At 41.9% G+C, this 27674-nt stretch overlaps 4 protein-coding genes across 5 annotated transcripts; 1 reads left to right on the forward strand and 3 right to left on the reverse strand.

Moving 5' to 3' along the window:
- Nucleotides 1–4860: 4860 nt before the first annotated feature.
- Nucleotides 4861–6948, reverse strand: atp23 (ATP23 metallopeptidase and ATP synthase assembly factor homolog). Of its 2 annotated transcripts, none has more exons than XM_058078738.2 (6): nt 6696–6948; nt 6444–6489; nt 6087–6168; nt 5876–6013; nt 5353–5436; nt 4861–5275 (listed from the first exon to the last, which is right to left on the reverse strand). In XM_058078738.2, the coding sequence occupies exons 1-6, from the start codon at nt 6838–6840 to the stop codon at nt 5072–5074; spliced, it is 699 nt and encodes a 232-aa protein (XP_057934721.2). In that variant the 5' UTR covers nt 6841–6948; the 3' UTR covers nt 4861–5071. The 2 variants fall into 2 exon arrangements, with proteins under 2 accessions (XP_057934721.2, XP_057934722.2); XM_058078739.2 differs by having other exon boundaries at nt 6687–6832.
- A 224-nt stretch (nt 6949–7172) lies between these two features.
- rpap3 (RNA polymerase II associated protein 3) lies at nt 7173–11908 on the forward strand. The gene is made up of 17 exons (XM_058078734.2): nt 7173–7327; nt 7482–7643; nt 7720–7881; nt 7955–8065; nt 8131–8258; nt 8408–8529; nt 8589–8659; nt 8725–8847; nt 8922–9049; nt 9119–9240; nt 9336–9406; nt 10239–10325; nt 10400–10563; nt 10631–10790; nt 10870–10967; nt 11028–11128; nt 11694–11908. The coding sequence occupies exons 2-17, from the start codon at nt 7491–7493 to the stop codon at nt 11777–11779; spliced, it is 1887 nt and encodes a 628-aa protein (XP_057934717.2). The 5' UTR covers nt 7173–7327; nt 7482–7490; the 3' UTR covers nt 11780–11908.
- A 98-nt stretch (nt 11909–12006) lies between these two features.
- On the reverse strand, nt 12007–16784 carry mapk12b (mitogen-activated protein kinase 12b). Its single transcript, XM_058078737.2, has 12 exons — nt 16266–16784; nt 15528–15657; nt 15393–15451; nt 15205–15316; nt 15094–15123; nt 14776–14823; nt 14589–14703; nt 14438–14509; nt 14242–14321; nt 12469–12547; nt 12229–12402; nt 12007–12155 (listed from the first exon to the last, which is right to left on the reverse strand). The coding sequence occupies exons 1-12, from the start codon at nt 16382–16384 to the stop codon at nt 12091–12093; spliced, it is 1083 nt and encodes a 360-aa protein (XP_057934720.1). The 5' UTR covers nt 16385–16784; the 3' UTR covers nt 12007–12090.
- An 879-nt stretch (nt 16785–17663) lies between these two features.
- On the reverse strand, nt 17664–27437 carry mapk11 (mitogen-activated protein kinase 11). Its single transcript, XM_058078736.2, has 12 exons — nt 27248–27437; nt 25271–25400; nt 25136–25194; nt 24926–25037; nt 23576–23605; nt 23381–23428; nt 22187–22301; nt 22045–22116; nt 21727–21806; nt 21575–21653; nt 21319–21492; nt 17664–18605 (listed from the first exon to the last, which is right to left on the reverse strand). Exons 1-12 carry the CDS (start codon nt 27358–27360, stop codon nt 18532–18534), a joined length of 1086 nt encoding a protein of 361 aa, XP_057934719.1. The 5' UTR covers nt 27361–27437; the 3' UTR covers nt 17664–18531.
- Nucleotides 27438–27674: the final 237 nt, after the last annotated feature.

Consider the following 27674-nt stretch of genomic DNA (forward strand, 5'->3'; position numbering starts at 1 on the left):
AAATGTCTTTATAGACAAATAAAATAATGTATTTTGCACATAAGCCCTACACATTAATGGTTTATAGCAGTTGATTGGCTCCAGACCCGACTGCATTAAATTAATTTCCACTATATAAACGGAATATTTTCAGAGTTAGATCATAGGAAACTTGTTTAGGACTTTCTAAATATGGTTATGATCATTAATAGAGCCATATAAACATGAAATAACACCCCTATAGTCACCTTCTATTATTTATTGTTTACACCACATTGCAACTCTTAGTGAGCCAAACAATCAGCCTTGAATTCACTTCCTCTTAAAACCAAAAACTTACCACTTCCACACGGGATGGGAGAAGAATAGAAGCATGTTCGTTAGTTTGAAGGAAGAGCTGCTGCTTATTTCTTCGCTAATGAAGTACTAGACTTCGCCAATATTGGTATATTGCATATAGATCAAGAAGGTGTAATTATGACATTTTCTAAAGCCTTTCTCTGTATTCACATGGATTTGATTCTAATCGTTGGTTTTCAGGGGCCAGGTTTGGCTTATTATCTCCTGGCCTTCACCCGCCTCATCAAACCATACAGCAGACATTACATTACAAGTACGTGACTCACAGCAAAACCACAGCATTCCCAGTACTTGTGAGGATGCAAAGAGTTTAGCAAGAGTTTACAGTACAGCAAGGCAAGGCTTGAACGTGCCTTGGAAGCTGTTTCCATCCACCACTCTCTCTGTGAGCATACATCGGCATTTTCCACTTGTAGTGGTGCAAAAACGTGATATTCAGCGAGAAAGTAAGAGAAGGAAATCAATTAGTCAGTTAAAGGGATTTTTATTATTATTATTTAGGTCTCAAATGTGTTCAAATCAGATTCACACAGTCAGTCTTTGTGTCGAATTAATTCAAAGGCTGTTTTTTTTTTCAAAAAGCATTACAGTGACCTCTAGTGGCCACTTGTACTCATTGGATTCAAAGTGAAGCAATTTGCATGAGGATTGAATTGGCTAACTACCAGGTTCAAAAGGCATCACTGCTCGGTGCAGACGTCCCTTTGGTTGGTGTTCAGGTAGAGCTCAGTCACACAACCATGACAAATCTGGCAGATTGCTTGGACACTAATCTAGACTAGCAAACACAGGAGACCAGATGAGGGGTTGAACTGAATTGACTCACCCCTTCAGGCAAGCTCTTTCTCCTCCCCCTCGGTGAGCTGGAAGTCCCACAGGCTGCCAGTTTGGGCCACCACATCTCACAAAATGGGGCAAAGGAAAATGAAGTTTGGCGCCCTTGAAATGACAAAGAAAAAAAACAGAGGAAGGTGACTTTACTGTAGGACAGTAGGACCCATATGAAACTATGTCTCGGCCCACTTCACACCTAAAGGACAGGGCATGATTCCATGCACACGCACGCACATATACGACTTTAAACAAACATATGAGTGACAAAGTTAGTTGGCAAACGCTCCTGGGGCTTATTAATGAGCCATGTGTAGCCTCTGCTCTTACCTCTGGACAATACCCAGCAGTTGTTATGCTAATCACATAGTCTTAATTAACACCATGCATATTATTAGCAAGAGGGGAGACTGAAATGCCAAATGTGCAAATGTCAAAAACAATCGACACCAGCATATGTCATTAATAAATCCATAAAATCACAAGATTTCCAGGAAAAATATTGCCAAGCCTGACAGACTGTGCAAGAAGTACAGTGGTTAGCGTCAATATGTTCCAGAAGGCCTGACTCTGACCAAATCTGTTTTTCCCATAAGAAATAACACATTTTATGGTTTTAATATGTGGAAAACAATTCGAAATCCAAACTTGCAACTTTCTTTCGGTTCACTCTGGGTTATTTTGCAATTTTGGAAATACGGACCATTATTTTATAAAAAAAAAAAAAACAATATACATTTAGACGTCCAGCAGTTTTTGAACATTTATGATGTTTCGTTTCACAGTATTACAGCGAGCATCAACGTGTCCCACTTGTTCTACGGTCTACTTGTTCTAGCCGTGTGCTAACTTTCTCCCACGCTGCAGGGATACTACTATACTGTATTTGTACAGTTTTTCTTTCACCTCACATTTTGTCCTACATTCTTACACTGTGAGGGAATGTATAAAGGTTTGGTGACGTTGTTGACTGCGAATGTAAAGGTGCATACACTGTATCGGTCAGGTGCACAACTGGAGTTAATTCATGCTAGCACAATGCCTATAACCACACACATCAAACAGCTAATTTATAATCTTTCTGGAATATATTAAAAAAAAACTTCCATGCGCACACTGGTGGAAGATTTTGTTCTTTTAATTCGATGTTGTTCCAGTCTCAGTTTTACTAAATAAATAATATAAACAACAGCTAAACAATTGCTAATGCTAGCTATTCTGAGTAGCTAACAAAGCACATTCTTAGCCAAACTTTTTATTCCAGCATAACTTAAAGTCATTCGTTTGAACGGCGATAAATATTGTTTTACCGTTTCGTCGTCATTTTAGACAGACATCTGCAGATGGTACACGGACTTCTGACGTCCCGTTCCCTCGTTTTGACAGGAGTCAGTCGCTATTACACTGATTTTACCGCCATCTTGTGACCCTAGGTAGTATTACTTCTTTTTCGTTGTCTTCCTTTCAACGGCTGTTGGCAAAAATCGTGTGTCATTGCTGTGGTGCTCCAGGTCAATGACCTCTTGTAAGGCACATTTTGCAGGTTAACGTTACATAAATAAATGAACATTTTTACATTTTACTTCCTTGTTTCAGTGTGCATTCATCCCCCCCCTAATTCCACACACACATAAGTAATGTTTAAAAGATGGTCTTTGCCAACTTTAAACACCTTCTTAATTAATCCTCAACTGGCACTCATAATTACTTGATTTGCATGCCCAGCCCCCCCACAGCGGCCTCACACAGATCTCCCCTGCTGGGGAAGTTAATTGTCAGCTTAGACGGCTGATTTGGGCATGCAAATCAATCCGCCTCTGGAGAATTAGTGCGGTGAATTATAATGATCTCAACTTTTTTTCCCACCATTAGTGTTGTCTGTTAGCAGTCTAATGAATTATATCACTTTGCCTAATAATTACAGGTCTACAGTAGTTTAAAAAAGCAATGTGTATATACTTAGAGGTCTTAGATTTGAGCCTTGTGGGACACCACATGCTGTCATAGGCATGCATGAAAAGAGATATTATTGAGATATATACGGTACTTATATATTCATCCATGTCACATTCCTAGCTAAATAATTGAACACGTTTCACACGACTACCCCACTGAGACCAGACACCCGTATCCTCACACCGTTAAATGTACTAGTAGCTTAATATGATGAATTCATTAGTGCTCTTGGCTTATACTGTGTCAGTGACTTTCATCAGTGATGCCCGTGCATTCTAATTAGATCACAATGGGTGTTGCCTGCTTAATAGCACTATAAAAATAAGTACCCGGGACAATGAGACTGTGGTTATTTTGATAACATTATTACAATAAATTATATAAGGATGCACGATAATTATCGGCTCGATAGAGGAACCAATAAATCCGAGCCCTGATAAACTATAATATTGGATACGAGACTACCCGTACGGTTGTGTGTTACTGTGCTCAGATGGGCAAATCAAGCGCTCCTTTTATGTGATGTACTGCACACCTCCCCTGAGATCACTTGTAAACAATCAAGACATTGATCGTGTGGGACTTCTTTATCCTATCAGCCGGTGTTTTGAAGGCCTAGAAATACGTCAGTGTTGCTAAAGAAGGGGCCACAAAGCTAGCCACACCGCATGACCAGCTTAGTGGTTCTATCATCGACAAAAGTCAGTTTTTACCAGGGTGTCAGCATTTACTAAACACTTCACAACAGGGGGTGTTCAAAGTGCAGCCTTGCACACTGCTTTAGCAATATACTTATCATTTTTTTTTGTTTTTAGACGGCCACAGCATATAGTATTTATGAAAGGAGCGGGTCTAAATTTTGTTATGTGCACAGTGACCAAGAAAAATACATAGTGTCACATAAGGTACACCAATCCATCAAAATCTCCTTATTAACAAACCAAGAACATCCATGTAAAGCTTTACATGCTAAGTCTTATTTGGATTGTTTTGTTTGCAGATGCACTCATGGCTGAAGAGGTTAACTCGGAGGAATAGTGGTCGTTGACTGGTATGTATCATCATCAGTAAGAGGAACAGCGTTCACAAAAAGAAGAGTGCAAGTCGTGGTGAAAAAGTGCCATCCAGAGGACCACACAGGTACTACAATAATAGGGCTGATTAAGTATTTGTTTAAATGAACATTGTTTGAATACAATAAATAGAATTAAATATAACATGTTAATCCAATTTATTAGCCTGCATTTGATTCCATAGTAATTCTGTTGTTTTGCATGATTTGTTTAGTCAACTTGTGTCAGGCAAATCCAAATAATTTTCCTTTTGTTTTCGGATGTTCTTTTTATTTTCTTGAGCTTGTTGTCATTTTCTCTCATAAGCTTTTAAAACCTATTCATTTTGCATTTTAGATAAGGGGGCCTATTTCTACAGCGCGTGACATTGTGATTAGGATGCAGTGTGTGTTGTCATTGAGATAGTGCTAAGCGGAAGACGATGATCATGGGGGATTATGGAGCTAATTCCTTCATAACTTTCCCCAGCTCATTAGTCTCTGTGAAAGGATACGAGATTCTTTAAACGCTACTGTCCAGTACAGATGTCAGCAATGACATGTTATGGATGTGAACACAGTTGGCGGCCATGTTGACCGACAACTTTTTGCGTTCATTTGCAAACTTCTTTAAAAGGGTCAGCGATGTCTAATGTGCCCTAGAATTGACTTTGAAGAAGTGATACTGTTTAGAGGGATTTAATTCAATGTTTTAATTTAATCAGCGGTATTTACAGGAAATAGAACGGACAAAAAGGACAACTTAAAAAAAAACTCTTCTGGTATTTGACTTTCAAAACAATTACTACTTACGTATGATCCATTTGTACAGAATTAATGTCCAAAATGTGTCCCAAGGACATATCACATCCTGACAGTGGAGGACTTGTGACGCTAAAGGTTTGCATAGTATCGATTTCTGTTGTCATAATCTCTGTTGGCAAACTTAGCGTCCTTCTTGGTGTGTGGGATCCGTCCGAAGGGGGCGTGGTCATTGAAACACGTATGGAAGACCTCGTCAACTATTTTCTCAGCCTCCTCTTGGCTAATTTTCCTCACGGCCAGGATGGAGCGAAGGGCACGGCTTCGGACGCACTCCTGACCGACAACCAAACAGGAAGAGTTAAGGGGAGTAGGCCGAAAGAGGTGGAGTGAAAGCGCTGCAAAAAAGGTACCTGATGATGCTGCTTCATGCCAAAGTGGAATCTCGACATTTCATTGGAGAAGGAGCAATCTCCACTGAGGTTAGCTGCCCGGATCTAGGACAAGGACAACAAATCAATTATGATACTCAAACCACATATAAAGACGGAAGTTTCTTCCAAGCGAAATATCGGAGTCTTTTGTACTTCAGGTATAGACAGAGCTTTTTTTCTTCCTGTCACTCACACACCTATAAAAAAAAGTGTCTCCAAAGTTGGAAATACTGATGTCCTTTGCGATATCGCAGTTCGATTATCGTTTATTCGGTATATTGCATTTTTTTCTGATATTAATTAATTACTATTTCATGGTACACTATTGTCTATTAGTCAAAAGTTCTTGAAATGCAAGTGATAGTCACTAGGCGGCAGTAGTGCCATTCATTCAATTGTTTTAATTTAAAAATAAATTATAGTTTTACGCTAACCAGGACCAGGTGGTTCCACTGAATAATAAATGGATGTGGGCTGCACACGATCATATCATAAATCACACCTCAGAACACGCTAGATGTCTGAAATTGTTGAACCAGTCCACGTGAGCCCGGCAGTGGTCAAAAGCGTGGATGAGCTCGTGCGTGACCACTCGGTTCATGTGGGACTGCTTGTGGATGTTGTTCTGACACAAAACAATCTGGAAAAAAACAAACAAAATGAACTCTCAACAATATTAATATGGTCAACTGATCAGTAGGTTTTCTCCTTACTTGGGACGTCGCCGCATCAAATCCTCCACTGACTGTCCCATCACAGTCCTCGCAGGAAAAATGGCGGTCTGGACGCACTTTACTGTGTCATATAGAGAAGGCAAGGAGAGAAAAGATCACTTTAGCTTTTGGAGTAAAGCAAACGCAATGAATTATATGTGTTAAGAGATATTGGATGTGACCATGATAATATCATGGGGGCATTTGTTCTATGTGTAATGTTCCCCGTGCCGCACTTTGGACACCCCTGCCATACGTCATCGCTTTTCTACCCAAAATCTCACCTGCTATTTTCAAAAGTAAGTAAACAATTGCTTGTTACATGTAGTCAACAAATATAAATATACTCATACATACCATCCAGAATTCTTCATGGCACTGAGGAGGAGTTTGGCATATGGACCTAAGTGAAGCACATCACTGATTAGAGCCTGAGTATCTGGCTATATACAGCTAGCTAGCAAGCTAACGATATATTCTATATGAAAGGCAGGACACAACATTTTAATTGTATTTCTTTGTGTTAAATTGGCAGTGGTTCGTTACTGATGTAAGTAATTCTCGCGTTATACAGCACTTGAAGTAATAAAGAGTGACAACCTTACTTACTGGTTTCCACCGCTAACTTTAACATGAGCTGACACTTATGGTACCAAGTGTAAAAACGTGGTACGGATCTCTTATTTAAATCCCCAGGATTCCTCTCCGGAAATAAGTCATATCCATAATCTTCGTCTTGTTTCGTCTGGCCCATTATTGAAGGGTTGAATGTACGCAAGTATTGGCATGAATGTTATCTCCCCGGCTAGCTAGCATTGGCTAACTGGAGAGGTCATCGTGGTTCCGTACGTCACGTGATAGCGGTGAGATCGAAGGTAAAACAAATAACGGAATAAATAATAATAAACTGTATTTAATGTGTCATTTTCATCAACATTTATGTAATTAATAATATTTATACAACTTATATTCAACAAATTTGCGGTTTTTGCATGACCATTTTTCATTTCAATGACCAGAAGCAACAGAAGGGGCGGTGATGAGATGAGATTCCACTGTTAAAGCGCAAGAAGAAGTAATTTTATGCGCATGTTCAGTAGCGCAAAGCCTACCGGGACACTGCTGTCATGGCTCCGAAACAACAACAACAACAATAACAAGACGAGCACATGAAATAGCTACTATTTACTGTACTGTAAATTAATTACAGCTACATCGTCATCTGGACAAAGACATAAGAGGTAATGTATAAAGTTGTAGTTCATTCTATTAATGTCGTATTTCGCCTTTTTCATGTTAGCGGTTTGGCTGGACGCATGAAGCGTGATTCTCTGGGTGGGGGGGCTTCCATACAAAAGTGTCCATTACTTGCCATCTCCTACCACAAAATCGCAGGGCGAAGTCATGGCTGGAGGAAACAAAGCCGTTGACTTGCAAATCCAGATGCGTCAGAATGCAGAAGACCTGCAAAGCTTCATGAAGGACCTGGAGACGTGGGAGACGGAAATGAAGACCAAAGATGAGCAGCTGAGCACATGGGCGCTGGGGGGTGACCAGGTTCGTTGTTGTTGTAGAGCTGCACATTCAGGTGATCATCCTTTGAACAGCAGGAGCATTTTCTCTTGTTTTGTAGTCCAAACTCCCCCCTGTGCGTAATAAGGACTACAAAGCAAAAATGAGGGTGAAGAAGAAGATGAAGATGGCAAATGGGGACTCTAAGGCAGAAGAGACGACAACCAATGTGGTATCGAGGATAAAATTGCACGATTATAAGTCATGGGACAAGTTTGATGTGGTAATTAATTGATGAGTTAGAAGAGTATTCTTGTGTAGAGGTAGTGATGTAATAGTTGTACCTTGCATGACAGGACAAGGCTCTAGCAGAGGTGGACAAGGAGGAAAGTCCCACAGAGGCAACTGAATCAGACGCAGAAGAAGCTGCAGTTGATCAGGAGAGAGCTTTAGCAGAAAAGGAAAAGGTAATCGTCTAAGATGTCATACAATACAACTGGAATATTAATAAACACAAGGACTTTATTGTTAGGGTAACGCGCTTTTCAAAGAGGGGAAATACGACGACGCCATTGAATGTTACACCAGAGGGATGAGTGCCGATCCTTACAATCCAGTTCTTCCTACAAACCGAGCCACCAGCTTCTTCAGACTCAAAAAGTGAGCAATAAAAGTCCCATGTTATGGTATTTAAAATGTCTTGGTGTACAGTAGCCTTGATTCTACTGTTGGAACATCATTTAAAAAAATCACCTTTGCATCTTAACATTTCCCTGCTTGCTAACCTGTTTTATTCTGGATTTCATCAGGTACGCTGTGGCCGAGTCGGACTGCAACCTGGCCATCGTTTTGGACAGCAACTACTTTAAAGCATACGCACGGAGAGGAGCAGCCCGCTTTGCACTGAAGAACTATGACGGAGCATTAGAAGGTGTGTAGGCAACTACTGTCTTTTGAAAAATGGCTGGGATTGAATGACTTTCTGTACAGATTATGAGATGGTCCTCAAGATAGATCCTGGTAACTTGGAAGCCCAAAACGAAGTGAAGAAAATCAAAAAGGTGAGTGTTTGTGATAAATGTTTTACATGAAATAAAAGCATATCTCACCGGTTTTCCTTTTTCAGAGTCTTGAATGTCAAGAGCCAGTTGCAGAAAATCTTCAAGAAGATCCCACGTTGGACCAGGAGCAGCAACAACTGATGGAGGAGCAGCAGAGACGACAGGAAGCAGTTGTCCAAAAAGACAGAGTAAGATTTCCTCACTGAAACCCTCCACACACCTTGACACGGTGACCTACATGATGCAGTATGGCGTCTCCTAGGGTAATGCTTATTTCAAAGAGGGCAAGTATGACGCAGCTGTCGAGTGCTACAGCAGAGGCATGGAGGTGGACAGCATGAATGTGCTGCTGCCCGCCAACAGAGCCATGGCCTTCCTCAAGTTGGGGAAGTAAGAACAATTGCGCTTGTACTGTTTATTAATGATGTCAAACCACATTAACACTATATCGTATGGCAGGTTTAAGGAGGCTGAAGAAGACTGCACCAAAGCTATCTCTTTAGACGGCACATACTCCAAGGCCTTGGCTCGCCGAGCCACGGCACGAGTGGCGTTAGGGAAGCTGGAGGAGGCCAAGAAAGGTGTGCACAACACTGCCGTCTAACAGCAACACATTACCTTCATTATGTAGGAGTTGAATTAGCAAAATAGTAACGATAGATGCGTGAAAATGCAGATTTTCAGGAGGTGTTGAAGCTGGAACCAGGAAACAAGCAGGCCCTGAATGAGCTTCAGAAACTCCAAATTGTGAGTTTAAAATTCCATCTTTTAATTTATGCGATTTTAGAACAATTGCATGAGTTTGAATGTGTTGTGGCTGCACGGCGGTCGTGTGGTTAGCGCGCAGACCTCACAGCTAGGAGACCTGGGTTCAATTCCAGCCTTGGCCATCTCTGTGTGGAGTTTGCATGTTCTCCCCGTGCATGCGTGGGTTTTCTCCGGGTACTCCTGTTTCCTCCCCACATTCCAAAAACATGCTAGGTTAATTGGCAACTCCAAATTGTCCATAGGTATGAATGTGAGTGTGAATGGTTGTTTGTCTATATGTGTCCTGTGATTGGCTGGCCACCAGTCCAGGGTGTACCCTGCCTCTGGCCCGAAGACAGCCGGGATAGGCTCCAGCACCCCCGCGACCCTTGTGAGGATAAGCGGTTGAAAATGAATGAATGAATGTGTTGTTCCATTTAATTTGTGTAGTCTAGTTTTCAATGTGGGATGGCTTCAGGGAGGCACAGCGGCCCAAAAAAAAAGAACAAAAAAATTTTTTTAGGTTAACTTATGCACCAATGTTGTAGTAACAGGACTGCAAATGTAGCAACAGTTGAGTCGCCACATTTTAAAGTCGATGGATTTTGCATGATACTTCAGACGCAGCTACTGTCATCTTGAGGAGGTAATAAAAACAGAGGTAGCCTACAGCCGCAGCTGTTAATGCCAATGTATTTTTTTTAGCTATTGTAGGGGACTATAGGAGATTCGGCAGCTAACTGAAGGGCGTTAATTGGAGCCATTAAATGTTGTACACACCTCTGCATGATTACTCATGCACTAATATCATTGTTCTTGTGTGTGTTGTCAGGATAGTGTTCCCAGCGGCATCCTTCAAACCGCAGGCCACAGGAGAACAGTGCAACCCATCGACAAAGCGGCCCATCTGCGCTCCACTGTGAGTCACCCATCTTTAAATGTTCTCTTTACGTCTTTTACGCATTTTTACACGTCGGTCACAATTGTGCTCAGAAACCCTTGAGGAGGATGGACATAGAGGAGGTCAGTGGGAAGGTGGAGGTACCAGAACTGCAGTCAAGCGGGCAGCAGGAGGTGGCGAGGGACCCCGTAGGCGGCTCCTCATTGTCCAGTGCAAAGATGATCAAAATCCAGGAGATATCAGACACCCCCAACTCGTTAGTTGAACTATCTTCATGTTATTGTCCTGCTTTAGTTTAATTATGCTCTCTGTTTTATCCTTAGAGTTCCTTCAAGCACACAAATCAAAGAGGAAACCGATCATCCTCCCGAGTTGTTCCAGAAACCGCCTGTCCTGCCTCCCCCACCCAGCCGAAGTTTCCAGTTAGAAGCCGACCTCCGCACAATTGGAAACCACCCGGAAGTGGTTTACAGATACTTAAAGGTGGGAGGAGCTTGTTACTTCACTATAATGTCATTCCAACTGCTAGCTTCTAAGCTATTCTTAACTGTCTTGCATGTAGCAAATCAAGCCAGAGGCGTACGCACACATTTTCCAGAGCTCCCTTGAGCCAAAAATCCTCAGTCAGATCCTACAAACGCTGCGTGATTTCTACATCCTGTGAGTTTCTGCATATTTTACAAGCAATTACTCAACAGTAACATCTTCCATCTTGCACAGGAATGAAGCTGCAGGTGTCACAATGGACATTCTTAAGAATCTATCAAGCGTGAGGCGCTTTGACACGGCTATCATGTTCATGTCTTCTTCAGAGAAGAAAGGTGGGACATATTAAATTCTTTTTACAGTAAATCTGGAATAGCACAAATGGAAAATGTTGTCAATTGACTTATGAGACAGCGCCCTCTGCTGGATTCATAGCCGCAGACTATAAAAGAACTACAGCAGGGGTCCCCAACCTTTTTTGCACCACGGACCGGTGTGATTTGGGTCTTTTTGTCACGGATCAACAATGTGTGGCAGACAAATACAGCATAGATATAATATATATAACATAGATATAAAAAAACTAGATGTACCGCTGCTCCAATGGATTTCTATGATGACATCCTATCCAGTTGTATTATTCTATCTATAGAGAGTAGACAGGGATTTTGGTGTGTCAAGGGACACAGGCCAAAGTTAATTTGGCCAGAATGCGGTCGTTAATCAATTATTTATTATTTCTGTGTGGCCCGTTAGCAAATGCCGGTCCTCGGCCCGGCGGTTGGGGACCCCTGAACTACAGTATACAGTGAATGCCAAACTCAAATTACTCTATTTGTTTTTCGCCATTAGTGTTATTAATGCATGGATTTCGCCCCTCACACACACACACACACACAGTGCTCAAAGAAGTATTCGACTTCCTGCATCAAGCAGACCTGGATGGATCAGCCATTAAAGCCCTGCAGAAGAAGTACAGCATGTGACTTGTGTATTATTCCGATTTGGGTGGGTTCAAGGAAGCCAAGGCAAAGCCATTGTCACCCGAGGGAGATATTGAACACCCCTGGTTGCTGCATTGAATCAATCATTAAATAAAAATGTATTTTATAATGCTTTGCTGACTGTTTTTGCATCATTTTCTTTGCTAATGTCAAAATACACCTCATCATGAGATACACTATTCACTGGAATGATGTCACTCTTCCCATTATTATACAAATAACATTTATTCCAAAATAAGCATTCTACACATTAAAAAAAATTGTAGCATGTGCAAATCTGTGTTCTTGTGTACTTAAAGCGACGTCTCTCTGGAGTCCTTGGGCGGTCTGAAGGTCAATATCTCAGTGACCGTGTGCCCTGTATCAATACAAACATCACGTTTTGGATTCATACATACGTACACACATACATTGTTACTCATATTTCTTACTTTTCCACTGGTCCAGCGTCAGGTCAGTGTTGTCCATAGTTTGGTCGTACGGTTGCGCCTCGGTTTCCTCCTCTGTGTCCCGGAATTCGCTGAAGAAAGGCAGGTCGAGGGCCTCAGAGGCGCTCACCCTCTCCTCCGGGTCCAGGAGGAGCATCTTCTCCAGCACGCACACCGCTGCAAAACAGATATAACAGTGGCTAATGCTGCGGTGACAATGGAGAAACATTGCTATTTACTTACCGTTGGTGCTAGCCTTAGAGAAAATTGAGTGCAAATCTTTTTTGGCCACTTTTGGCAAACCTCTGAGGTAGTTTTTGGCCTATTAAGAGAGACAGTGGACTCAGTACTGTATGATTATTAATGGCTATATAGTGTATATACAGTGAAGAAAATAAGTATTTGAACACCCTGCTATTTTGCTATTTCTCCCACTTAGAAATCATGGAGGGGTCTGAAATTTTCATCGTAGGTGCATGTCCACTGTGAGAGAGATAAACTAAAAAGAAAAATCCAGAAATCACAATGCATGATTTTTTAACAATTTATTTGTGTGATACAGCTGCAAATAAGTATTTGAACACCTGAGAAAATGAATGTTAATATTTGGTACAGTAGCCTTTGTTTGCTATTACAGAGGTCAAACGTTTCCTGTAGTTTTTCACCAGGTTTGCACACACTGCAGGAGGGATCTTGGCCCACTCCTCCACACAGATCTTCTCTAGATCAGTCAGGTTTCTGGGCTGTCGCTGAGAAACACGGAGTTTGAGCTCCCTCCAAAGATTTTCGATTGGGTTCAGGTCTGGAGACTGGCTGGGCCATGCTAGAACCTTGATATGCTTCTTACGGAGCCACTCCTTGGTTTTCCTGGCTGTGTGCTTCGGGTCGTTGTCGTGTTGGAAGACCCAGCCACGACCCATCTTCAATGCTCTGACAGAGGGAAGGAGGTTGTTCCCCAAAATCTCACAATACACGGCCCCAGTCATCCTCTCTTTAATGCAGTGCACTCGTCCTGTCCCATGTGCAGAAAAACACCCCCAAAGCATGATGCTACCACCCCCATGCTTCACAGTAGGGATGGTGTTCTTCGGATTGTACTCTTCATTCTTCTTCCTCCAAACACGCTTATTGGAATTATGACCAAAAAGTTCTATTTTGGTCTCATCTGACCATAAAACTTTCTCCCATGACTCCTCTGTATCATCCAAATGGTCATATGCAAACTTAAGACGGGCCTTGACATGTGCTGGTTTAAGCAGGGGAACCTTTCGTGCCATGCATGATTTCACATCATGACGTCTTAGTGTATTACCTACAGTAACCTTGGAAACGGTGGTCCCAGCTCTTTTCAGGTCATTGACCAAGTCCTGTCGTGTAGTTCTGGGCTGATTCCTCACCTTTCTTAGAATCATTGAGACCCCACGAGGTGATATCTTGCATGGGGCTCCACTCCGATTGAGATTGACCGTCATGTTTAGCTTCTTCCATTTTCTAATGATAGCTCCAACAGTGGACCTTTTTTCACCAAGCTGCTTGGTAATTGCTCCGTAGCCCTTTCCAGCCTTGTGGAGGTGTACAATTTTGTCTCTGGTGTCTTTGGACAGCTCTTTGGTCTTCGCCATGTTACAAGTTAAAGTCTTACTGATTGTATGGGGTGGACAGGTGTCTTTATGCAGCTAACGACCTCAAACAGGTGCATCTGATTCAGGATGATACATGGAGTGCAGGTGGACTTCTAATGGGCAGACTAACAGGTCTTTCAGGGTCAGAATTCTAGATGATACACAGGTGTTCAAATACTTATTTGCAGCTGTATCACACAAATAAATTGTTAAAAAATCATGCATTGTGATTTCTGGATTTTTCTTTTTAGTTTATCTCTCTCACAGTGGACATGCACCTACGATGAAAATTTCAGACCCCTCCATGATTTCTAAGTGGGAGAAATAGCAAAATAGCAGGGTGTTCAAATACTTATTTTCTTCACTGTATGTATTTTCTATTCCTATAACACACATCTTGGCTTTGTAGCTTCACCACAAAGTCAGCAGCAGGCGTTCCTGTGATCTTCATGATTTCTCGTAGCTGGTCCAGGTCTGGCAGCGGCTATATGTCAAGGCTTTTTCATGCAATACACACAGAGAGAGAAACAGCTACTTCCTGTTGAAAAGGAAGATGACTCTTAAGTTTCATGTTGCATGTTGAAGGATACGGTCGTTGCCCTTGAACAGCGGCTTCCCCAGCAGCATCTCTGCCATGATACAGCCAGCAGACCAAATATCCACTAACAAAAGAAACATCATATTAATAAACTAAGCATACAATTGATTCCAACCCATACGAGTGAAGAAAGGGCTACCGACCTGTTTGCGTGTAGTGCATCCAGTTGAGAATGACCTCTGGGGCTCGGTACCAGCGGGTCACAACGTAACCCGTCATCTCTGCATCAGCTTGCCTTGCCAGGCCAAAGTCTAGAATCTGAAGTAGTCACAATCATTTCACACTCAGTCCTTGTTTGGGGAAATTCAAGGTTAAGCTGCCGTGCTGTACCTTTAACTCACAGTCTGGGTTGATGGCGAGATTTCCTGGTTTCAGATCCTGTCATAATGCATACAAGATGTGAGTATGTTATCAATTAGTATAATATAATCAGAGTATAGTATAGTATGGCATAGCATAGTACTTCTTTCGATTAGTAGCCAATTGTAATAAATGATTGCATATGCTTTAGTCTGCTATAGTATAGCATTGTATGAAATACCATCACACACTAATTCCACGGGGTTGGAATTAATGGATTTCAGGAGAAAAAAAGAGTTATAGCCCCACCCCCAAAGCGCCTAATCTGCAAGGTTAAAGGTTACGCACCCTGTGGATGATCCCTGCTGAGTGGATATACTGACGAGAAATGAGAAAAACACATGAAATACATTCAATGACACTTTAAAACAATAACATAATGGATGTTCAGGTGTTCACCTTGAGACCTTTCATCATCTGGTAGACAAGGAACTGAACTCGGTCCTCTGAGAGCCTCTCCAACTTCATGAGCTTGCCCAGGTCGGTACCCATGAAAGGCATGACCAGGTAGCTGCGGGCCAAAGGACGTATCAGTGGGTGCAAAGACTCCTTCTACTACTTCAAGGTAACACCATATTGGAGCTTACAAATCTCTGAGGCGGTCCAGTGAAATTTCGGCCGTGAAAACATCCAGAAGTCCTATCACCTGCTCAGGGGAAAAAAGAAAGAACATCCAAAAAGTGGCTTGATACATGAACGTGATTTTAACGAAGTTCTCTCACATTTTCATGCTTCATGTGTTTGAGGAGTCGCAGCTCTCTGTAGGCTCTTTTGGCAAAAAGTTTAGACTGGAAGGGTCGGTGAAGCTTTTTGATGGCCACCTGTGACCCTGTACGACGATCCCATGCTGAACTGAAATGGACAAAATACAAGAAAACTGTAGACAAATCAAATCATGAGAGGAAATCCCATTATGAATGGAGCTGTGGTTAATGATATTAATTAAACCTTTAGCCACCCTGCTGATGAGTGAAAATGTCAGCTGTGGAAACACAAAAAAGGGCCGGTTGTGTTCACTCAAAGAGTGGATAGAAATTCTTTGACTTTTAACAACAATGAGGCTGGGGGGGGGGGTGGGGGTTCTTTGTTTGCCCTCATTCACGCCACACAGTGCAAAGAGGGGCAACCAGCTGGGCTTGGCAGAATATCTATGAATATTCAAGAAATTTGGTGCAAAACAGGGAAAAAATCATTAATAGGTCAGGTTTTTTATTTTTGCACTGTTAAATCATGTTTTCATTTAGATTGTCAGTCAAAATTAATCAATTATATCCTGAAGAGATGGATAAAATCTGACATGGGTGTCCAAAGTGCCATTATACCAAAAAAATACAGCCAAAATGGGAAAAAATGTAGCAAAAAAATTACAAAACCAATAATAGCACAAAGCTTTGCCTTTTTACACAAGATTAAGATGAACATAAATCATTTCATTCAAGTGTATGTCAGTTTAAACTCACCAAACAGTCCCATAAGCTCCAGTCCCAACCTGCCTCAGGTCTCGGTAGCGTTCCGGAACTTCCCACACGGTCCTGTTTACCTCCTGCCGATAAAATCCAGTCCTGGAGCGCAGAGCCATTCCCTAAAGGTTTGAGGTCAGGATACCCTGGTGCAGTCCGTTCGGGGCGCTCATGAGAAAAAGATCCACACGTTTAAATCCAAAACACCCCAAGAGGCACAGTCTGTCCTGCAGAAGGAAGTTTGAGGAGCCAAATCCCCCAGTGGGTCCAGTAGAGCCCTTGTGTGTCTTGAAGCGGTGCACCCCCAACACACACACGCTCACACACTGGTCTATTGTGGTTCTTGGTCGCCCTGGGCAGTCTATGGGTGTGTCTGTAATGTGGGAGAAGCATCTGCCCACTCAGGTCATTGCCCCACTATTCTCCCCTGCATGTCATGAGTCACTTTTTCCTCATCTAACCACAGCCAACAGCTTCATTCATTCATTCATTCATTCATTTTCTACCGCTTATCCTCATTACTTCTTCTAATAGTAATCTCTAGCGTAGCGCAGTGCAGTACAGTATTAAATAGAATAATGATAGTACAGTGTGGTATAGTCAAGTATGGCACAGCATGGTACATAATAACACAGATTACCGTAGTGTAGTGCAGGGGAATGAAAGAAGCAGGGCATAGTGTACTGTAGAGTAATACAGTGTAAGTATAGCATAGTATCAGTATCAGTGTATTGTAGTGTAATGTAGTGTCAGATAACAGATAACAATACAACAATAGAACAGTCTGACTCACTGTGTCATTTTACAAAGAACACTAAGTCATTACACAGCAACTTAACACTCAAAGTGTAGACCTGAGAAGTATGTAACAATAAGAGTTATTCATTCATTTTCTACCGCTTATCCTCACAAGGGTCATGGGGGTGCTGGAGCCTATCCCAGCTGTCTTCAAGCGAGACACCCTGGACTGGTCGCCAGCCAATCACAGGGCACATATAGACAAACAACCATTCACACTCACATTCATACCTAAGGACAATTTGGAGTCGCCAATTAACCTAGCATGTTTTTGGAATGTGGGAGGAAACCGGAGTACCCGGAGAAAATATATATAATTTTTTTAAGATATTCTGTAATGCATTGTGTCTGAGGAAGACATTCATTTGTGCCTGCCAGGGTGCTGCAATGACATCAGCCTTCCTCTGGTGGAGAGAGGCGGTATTGCCACACATAAATCCATTTTCTATGCCACTTGCCACTCCAATGAAATGTTGTCCTCAGATGAAATGCTATGGAAAACTGTTTTTTTATATATATATAAAACTTGTATTGGTACATGTTTGTATATTATTAGTACTATCATCTTTTTACACGCTTTTTATGATGTGGTGGCAATTGAACACTGCAAAAAAAAGAAGCTTTGAGTCCACCAACATTTTAAAGCAGGTTGGGAGAACAGGTCACATTATGTGGTCAGTAAATGTATCGTATCATGATAATGATGACATGATGATGTAGTACAATTCCAAATGGTCTGAAAACCTGAACAATTTGGTCATAAAGTGTTTATAAGATGAAAAGCCACACTCCACACAATATAAAAGTACATTTCAATGAGAGGTGAACACCATTAATCCAGACAACATAACATACTTTATGTACATTCTATACCTCTACATTCACTGGACTGTTGCAACTCACCCTGAAAGTACAGCATTCATATATGACATCGCATTCATCGGACGTGGCGCCTTTGTGGTACAAAGTGATGCTAAAATCAGTCACTTCATGGGCAGTAAAACATTTCCATCAAGAAATCATAGGACACACTGTAAACACAGGCCTGCAGTATTTTATACATTGGTAATTAAAAGCACACTTGGTGTTGACGACTGTGTAAACTAGAAATGACTTAAATCACTGATTTATGATAATGATTCTTGGCAAATATCCTCTCCCTAACCTGCAGGCTAGTTTCTTAATACGCCGTGTTGATATAATACACTCATGCAGTAGCAGTTAGTAGGAAGCGGGCATTGACACAAGTCTTTAAACACAAACAAAAGTGTTGCAATAACGAGGAAGCAGATGGTGTTTTTTTGTTCTCGCTTTGGAAATCCTAGCGTGCGTGGTGTCTGTAAACCATGTCTGTAAACACTTCAGTGGCTCTTGCTTGCAAAGGGTTTGGGATGTCTGTTGCTCATCTTTCGGGCGAACCGCTTGTCTTGTTAGCGCCTAAGTGCGCTGACTCTTTGAGATGGTAGCCTCACTGCTCCACCTGAAGGCTGTCAGTCTTTCCGACGGATGCTTTGAAGCCGTTTACTTCCGTGAACACCAACTCTGCACAAGTGGAAAAAGCAAGAGTTTTTTTGGGGTTTTTTTTTTGTTTTTTTTTTGTCCCATCCAGCCATTGGGGCAGATAGTATTGTTGATCTAAATGCCCTTACATGCTAAACAGATTTGCTCTGTGTCAGGAAAGGTGTTGGCTACAACTTCCCTGTACCATGAAATTTTATTTGCCGTTATTTGATGCTTTTGTTATGCGCATTTGGAGCAACCGGACCGGAGCAAGAAGAACAGAAAGGTGGGGTGGGGTGGGGGGGGAGGGGGCAGTAGAGAGAGAGACAAAAACAGCAGCAACAAGAATTCCCATAACAACAACAGTGACAAACAGAACAGTTAAATGTCAATGATGGCTAAGGGTCACACTGGAGATGATATCAGTGAAATGAAACAGTCCAACTTACCAGTAGCAATAGTAACAATGAAGACATGAACCGTGATAGTAAACACAATTACAGCCATACAGTTACAGTTATTAAAATCTCACTGCTTGACATCATTATTACTGTAATAATAGCATACCAATATCATATAAACATCAGGGATAAGATGGTAGATTGTGTAGAGAAGCACCCATGTGCTGTGAGTGTCCATATGGAGGTGTGTACTTCTGTGTATATATTCATATATGTGTGCGTAAGCGTGCTTGTGTATGTGAATGCGAGTGTGTGAATGTGTAATTGTCACTGAGAATGACAAAAGGAGAGAGACTGCCTTCTACCACCCAGCAAACCCCGCCCCGCGCAGCCATCTCTGGCCCCCACCGCCAGAGATCCTCCGGCCCCGTGGGTGTGGGCAAAGCCAGGGCCGACTCCTCAAGACCTGCCCCCGAAGCAACTCCCCGAAGAGACCAGCAAGAGGCCATGGAGGAGCAATCCCAACCGGCAACAGGGCGCCAGCAGGCCGGAGGAGAGCCGCACCCCTGAGACCAGCGGGAGACCATACCCCACTAGGGCAGAAGGGCATCGAAGGCCACACACATGTGGGCACAGGGGCGCCCCCGCCAACCGGAAGGGAGCCCGCCCATGGCCGGCTCCCTTCACACACGCGCACACCCCATCCACTCAATACGCACACACGCAAGCACACACTGTGGACGTCCCCGGGTGGGGCGTCCGGGGCATCACAGGGCGGGGAAAAAGCAAGAGTTTTAACACACAGCCCTTATTGACAGTGATGGGTGGTGAGGTTGATGGCTGGTTCATGATTCATGCACTGGAAGGATAATAAGGTTCTAAGTAAAGCTTCAAAATGCAAAAAGAAGAAACAGGAATGTTTCCAAGAGCCTTGTGGGAATGCTGTTCCAGGTGGTGAAGACTTTAGGAACCTCCCTTCCCATCCACCCCCAAATAGATTTAGATCAGGGGACCAAAATTGTGATGTTATTCCTGCATCTGCCAGTCATTACCACACAGACAAGAACCTTCAGCTATGAGGGATGGCTATGCGCAACACCTCCGTATAGCTACCTACCGTTTGACGCCCCTGGACAAACTGAAGCTCCATTGTTCTATTGACGGAAAAAGCACCTAATTTCCCATTTTCTACCGCTTATCCTCATGAGGGTCTTGGGGGTGCGGCGGGATACACCCTGGACTGGTGGAATTTCACTCACATTCATACCTATGGACAATTTGGAGTTGCCAATTAACCTAGCATGTTTTTGGAATGTGGGAGAAAACCAGAGTACTCGGAGAAAACCCACGCATGCACGGGGAGAACATTCATTACTTCTTCTAATAGTAATCTCTAGCGTAGCGCAGTGGAGTGCAGTACAGTATTAAATACAATAATTAAAATGAATGAATTACAGTACAGTGTAGTATAGTCAAGTATGGCACAGCATGGTACATAATAACACAGATTACCATAGTGTAGTGCAGGGGAATGAATGAAGCAGGGCATAGTGTACTGTAAAGTAATACAGTGTAAGTATAGCATAGTATCAGTATCAGTGTATTGTAGTGTCATGTAGTGTCAGATAACCAATAACAATACAACAATAGAACAGTCTGACTCACTGTGTCATTTTACAAAGAACACTAAAGTCATCACACAGCAACTTAACACTCAAAGTGTAGACCTGAGAAGTATGTAACAATAAGACTCATTCATTCATTTTCTACCAGTTATCGCTTAATATGCAAACTCCACACAGAGATGGCGGAGGGTGGAATTGAACTTGGGTCTCCTAGCTGTGAGGCCTGTGTGCTAACCACTTGTTCACCATGCAGCCTTCTTTGAGATCTGACCTTCCCCCACCCTCCCCCCTTTGAAGGAGTTTCAAATTACTGTCTTACCAACTGTTCAAATTCAGTAGCAATGGTGTTTCAAGGAGAGAAAGCTTTTTTGCCTTTGCCATCAAGAAATCATGACAGAAAACCACATTTTAGCCAACATTTTGTCTTTTAACGACTGTGGTCAGTTGTGATCAGCTGATGAACAACCTATTTCCCTGTGCAATAAATTGCTTAAAAGCTCCACTTCAAAACTCAAAGATGTAACTTCTTGCATTTTTTCAACCGATCTTAAAATTGTGATCATTCATGTTTCTCTCAATGAACCGCATCTCTCCTCAGTGTCTGCAGCACTCGTGTTTCCCTGGACCATGACGCTTCTACCGCCACCATGCTTGGTTTAGTGGCAAGACCCAAATATCTTCCCAGCTATCACTACACAGACGTTTCAGTAGATGCTGTATTGTACTCACCTTTCCATTCTTCTAGAGTGCGGTCTTTACTCTCAAGTGTCTGATCATAAGGCGGCGCCTCCGGTTCATCGTCCGGGTCATGGTACTGGGAGAAATAAGGGTGGGAGAGAGCCTCCTTGGCTGAGATTCTCCCATCACAGTCCAGAACCAGCATACGCTTAAGCAGATCTACAGCTATTAAAGAGCAGCAGATGGGACATAAGTGATAATGCACATGGGAAAAAGGTGAAAAAGGCTCCTGTGAAGGAGCACTGACCTAGTGGATTGGCTCCCCTGAAGATCTTCTCCAGATCTTGCTGGGGCATAAAAGGCAGAGACTGGATGTACTTCTGTGCCTGCAGCATAAGGTGACGTTCAGGAACATGTTTTAAAAAAACACACACAATGCTTCCACAAGTGCTTCCTCACATGCTCGGAGCAGATCTTCTTCAAGAGGTCAGGCGTCGGCGTTCCCACCATCTCCATGATTCTCTTCAGCTGGTCTATATCTTTGAAAAGGCGGATTCATGGAAAAAAAGACTACTGAGGGAGCAGTTCATCAAATTGCCTTTGATACCTGACACCAAAAACAACAAGCAGGTTCATTCAAGCCTTTTGTGGTGGCCTATCATTCATTCCCTAACTTGTCTCTGCTTGGAAGGCTCCAGATTGTCATGCAAATCCAAAACTTGAAGAGATAATGGTGGGTGGATAAAAGAAAGATTGCCAAGGGCTGATAAAGGATACAGTCAGTGCCGGGAAAAAGGACTTTTCCCTTCAGCAGCTCTCCCATAATGCATCCCACCGACCAAATATCAACTGTAAGATCAAGCCTGGACATGAATCACTCATTCATGATAATAATACCCTTTCTAAAATGCTCTCTCACCATTCTGATTGTAATGCATCCAGTTTAGCATGATTTCCGGCGCTCGATACCAGCGAGTCGCCACGTACCCTGTCATCTCGTCGTCTGTTTGCCTCGCCAAGCCAAAGTCAAGGATCTGTTGGAGGAAGCAGACGTACTGGAAGTGCTAACACAGCAAGTGGTGGTTTTGAGTCAGGGGTGTTCCTTGTTTAATTGGCCACAAATGGCCCTCTGGGCTACACTTTTTTCCTCAATATTTTGATTTTATTCTTTGAATTTCATAACTTTTTCCCAACCTAAATATTAACTTTATTCTTTTGGGTTTTTTGTCATAATATTAACATTTTTAAATAAATTATTTCTTGAATATTTTCTCTAATATTTCAACTTCTCATCATATTATTCATTTTTAAAGTCTTATTTTTTTCATATTTCAACTTTGTTTGTGGGCGGCACGGCGGTCTAGTGGTTAGCGTGCAGACCTCACAGCTAGGAGACCAGGGTTCAATTCCACCCTCAGGCATCTCTGTGTGGAGTTTGCATGTTCTCCCCGTGCATGCGTGGGTTTTCTCCGGGTACTCCGGTTTCCTCCCACATTCCAAAAACATGCTAGGTTAATTGGCCACTCCAAATTGTCCATAGGTATGAATGTGAGTGTGAATGGTTGTTTGTCTATATGTGCCCTGTGATTGGCTGGCGACCAGTCCAGGGTGTACCCCGCCTCTCGCCCGAAGACAGCTGGGATAAGCTCCAGCACCCCCGCGACCCTCGTGAGGAAAAAGCGGTAGAAAATGAATGAATGAATGAACTTTGTTTGTCTCCTCATAACATCACAACTCGTTTTTCCTGATCACATTCTGACTTTATTGTCGTAATATTTAAATGTTATTATCTGAAAATTTATTTTGTTTTGAATATTTAAAAAAACAGCATGCTCCCCAGGCTACACTTTTTTCTATTTTATTATATATTATATTTTGGCTTCATTCTTTAATTTTTCTTTCATATTTTCACATTATACTTGAAAAAATTAAATGTTTTTCTCCTCATAATATTACAACTTTTTTCTCTTTCTGCTAACACTTTATATTCTCTGAAAATTACATCTTTTTTACCTTATTTTTTCCCATTTTCTTCTTGTTGAATTCTATTTTTCGAATGTGGCAATGGACCCCTACCCACACGACGGACACCCCTTTAAGTGTTTGGACTTACCCTCAGCTCACAATCTTCATTAACAGCCACATTGCTCGGTTTAAGGTCCTGGAAAGGACGATAAATATCAACCATGTGACAGCGTACTGATGCATTATGGCTACTTGTACTGTACTGTATATGTTGAATTACACACATGATATGGGGAAAAATTGATAGACAACGTGACAGGAAGTGCAAAGTTGATACACTCACTCTGTGAATCAATCCAGCTGAATGGATGTACTGTTGCACCGCCAGCCAATAGCCATGCAGGAGGGGCGAGTGGTGGGGAGGGTAGGAGATAAATAAGGAGACAGGGGTCATTAGTGCAGCTCTTCGTGCAAGCCACCGCCACTAGGGAGGCTGCTTTTTTAGTTTCCGTGGTAACAGGCGAGACTGAACAGCTGGTCCTCCACACTTTGTTAGCATGCAATCCCGGACACGAATCCATTGAACAAGAATATGACTGCAATGCTAGCACAGATATTTGAGTAAATTAAATGATAGCAATCGAGGTCAGAAGTTTTACAAGTGGGAGGGGCTGGAATGCTTCTAGGTAGACGAGGCAGCTTGAGAAAAATCAAGAAAAACATTGTTTTTGTTCCAAACTTGTTAGAAATTAATTAATTTCTAGTCCCATATTAGAAACAAAGAACAGAACGAGCCATACAATGATCCACCCATCTCTGGGTGAACCACTGTATCACACGTTAAAATCCCCCTGTTCAAAACTGAATCCTCCATCCTCAATAAAGTACTATTTTAATTTGTCATAATAATAACATTCAATTAATAATTAAATTTGTGATCATGAAAGAAAAATAAAATAAATGTCTAAAATAGTTCTTAATAATCCTTGATTTCTTCAGAAAACAAACATCATAATGACATTATAATGACTAATTTACTAATATGAATAATTATTTATTTTGTCAAAAACAGAAATGATGCATGAAAAAAGTATCCAAATTTATATTCATGCTAATTTGTGACGCTAATTAAATAAATTTAAAATAAAAAAATAACATGGAATTTGTAAATAAGCAATAATTAATTATAAATAATCCATGATTTAATTTACAGACACTCTTTTATATTATTTTGACTAAATTTGAATAAAAAAGATGATTAATCTTTTTTATTATATTAAAATAATATATAATAATATATAATAATATGAATAAAAAATGTTTATATAATAATAATATAATGTAATAACAGGTATGATATAAACTAAGTCCAAAATAGTTTTCAAATGTATTCAGTAAATTACTATTAATAAAATAATTTATGATAGCAGTATTATTATCACATTATTCTTTAATACCAACTAAACGATCATTTTTTTAAAATTGTTATTTAGTCAAAATGATTGGTGTGCATCTGATAATTAGCCTGAAGGCTGTTTTTACACTCCTTGGCCACGCTGCATTAAAATACAGTATGAGATGAACCCTCTATCGTGTATGTGAGGTGTTCTATATACTGTATCTATTTATTTTTCCAATCCAAACTGAGCAGTGTGTCTTTTAGCATCCAGTATCTCAGCATATAGAAACCCACCTTGAGGCCACGGAGTAGCTGATAAATTAAAAACTGAACATGTTCGTCTGACAGCCTTTGGAATTTGACAATGTTATTGAGGTCTGCACCCATCAGGTTGGTCACCAGGTAGCTGGGTCAAAACAAAAAAGCAACAGGTATAACCCACACCATAAACTCATACATGCTGTATATACTGTAATGATGCGCAATGGACATGTGAGGATTTACAGTTCATTGAATTCTTCAAGTGCCGCAGCAGGTGTGAAGACATCCAGCAGCCCTATTACCTAAGGAGACAGAGCACTTGAATCAATAAAAAGAGATGCTGAGCTCATCCTATCATTTCTCATTAGATGCACTCACGTTCTCGTGTTTCATGTGCTTGAGGAGCCTGAGTTCCCGGTACGAACGCCGACTGTGGATGAGCGACTGAAAAGGCCTGGAGAGCTTCTTCACGGCCACCTTCTGTCGCAAGACCACGTCGTAGGCCGAACTGGAGAGAGAGAGAGAGCGGCAGAAATACAGTAAATGATGCGGACCTTATGTGATCTGGCATGCTCCAGTAAAGCCTCGCATGGATGACTGCATCTTCCCTAGCCTCCCGTCACCTGCTGCCACTCCAGATGCCCCCAGTCAGATTTCAGCCAATCTCAGACACGAAGCAGACCTCACACATGCCATGCTGGCATTTTTCCTTCCTGATTTATTATTATTTTTGCATGTTTGTCACACTCAAATGTTTCAGATAATTAAACTAATTTAAATATTAGTCAATGACAACTTTTTATTATTAAGGGAGAAACCAAAACCAAACCGATATGACCCAGTGTGATAAAGTGATTCATTGAGATCTACCAGCCAGGAAAACGTTATAAAGCCATTTCTAAAGCTTTGGGACTCCGGCAAACCACCGTGAGAGTCATTATCCACCAATGAGGAATGTATGAAACAGTGGTGAAATTGAATGAATAACTGAAATTACCCAAGAGGTCACAAAAGACCCCACAACAACATTGAAAGAACTGCAGGCCTCACTTGCCTCGGTTGAGGTCAGTGTTCATGACTCCACCATAACAAAGACCGTGGGCCAAGATGAAAACAACCTTAAAGCCTGTCTCGATTTTACCAGAAAAGTCATCGGGGTAGAATATGGTGGTAGTAGTGTGACGGTCTGAGTTTGTTTTGCCGCTTCAGGACCTGGCAGAGTTCTAAGACCAGTTGTGTTGTCATTGACTTATATTTCAATTAGTTTGCTGAGCTGAAACGTTTAAATGTGACAAAAATTTCCCTCCACTGTATGTTGCATTTACACACCATTGGTTGCAGGTATGGTGTACTAAGGGTCAATACACAGTGCATCTGGAAAGTATTCAGCGGAATCCATGCATCGCTACCATGTAGGATAATATGAGCCGAGTCTGCAGTCTCAGGAGGGTTTCCCATTCAGCAAAATGATCCACACACACACATGTCATTCTCTGACACCCCATCCCCCTATCGCATTAGAAATTCAAAGCAGCTTTGTGTTGGAATGTCTTTTGTGGATTTATATAATTTAAGACCGGTGACTTGGGACGGGAGGACCCGTTTAAACCCCCAAATGATGTTGTGATTGCAAACAAAGCATGAGGTGCACCTGCATGGTCTTGTTTGCACTGGGCTGTATGGAAGACCACACTTTGGTGACAAACACAAAACTCACCAAAACAACATATTAAACTAATAACTATCACAGAGATACACTGTTAATACTCCAAACTATTGTGTTTCACAATAGTTTGCCAGAAAGTGTGATTCAGAGCCGTTTCACCACAAAGAGGAAGTGAAGCAATAACTATCACTTCCCTGCTCAGGATTTGGATATAAATACGCTTGCTTTGCACAAGCTAATCTATTGTCAGCATTTAGGAAAAGGCACCAAAGCCACCAGCAGTTGCAATATCATCATAATAAATAATAATATCTGTTTATAGAATCCTACAGAGATCAACCACAGAACCCATTCTGTCTTTGCTATGATAGCTTAATTGATGTTGTCGGGGATGGGTATCGCCATAGCAACCGTTAGATCTCCACTGGCACTCAAGGGTTTTTGATGCAAAAAAACCCAAAAAGGAAATGTTGTGAGACATTTGCATGGTGAGTAATGTGTAGGCTAACTTTGAGGGATTTCGATGAAATGATTTCATTCCAATGAATTGACTTGTGTCATTTGATTCATTCTGATGACACAATTAACCAACCAACATGCATGCAAGCAGCTATGGGATGCAGCCTCGCCCCATCACACACACACACACACACAGACAGACACACACACACACGAACAAACACACTCACCACACCGAACCGTAGGCTCCGGACCCCACCGGCGTAAGGTTCTGGTATCGTTCCGGAACCTCCCACACCGTCTTATTTAGCTCCTGGCGGTAAAAACCAGGTCTGGCTGACATATCTGATGGATGACAAGGAGGGGGGAATGGAGAGTAGTAATGGGAAGATGGGACCGGGAGTGCCGGGTACTGCCTCCGCCGAGCTGCTGTGCTGCTACACCGGCAACTGACAGCCTGTCTCCCCGCCTCCTCCTCCCTTTGTGTGTCAGACCGACTGCATCACAAACACGCCATCTTCTGGTGGAAACAGCCCAAAGTGGATATGGGAAACTCCTACATATTACATAGAACACTTTTAAAGATAATAATTAATAAAAACACACAAGGTCATACTATTAAAAATGTTGTAAAGATTGTTGTCGACATATTTTAAA

Source organism: Doryrhamphus excisus, linkage group LG2, assembly GCF_037039965.1.
Source record: "Doryrhamphus excisus strain RoL-2023G ecotype Guam linkage group LG2, RoL_Dexc_Guam_v1.1, whole genome shotgun sequence".
NCBI lineage: Eukaryota > Metazoa > Chordata > Actinopteri > Syngnathiformes > Syngnathidae > Doryrhamphus > Doryrhamphus excisus.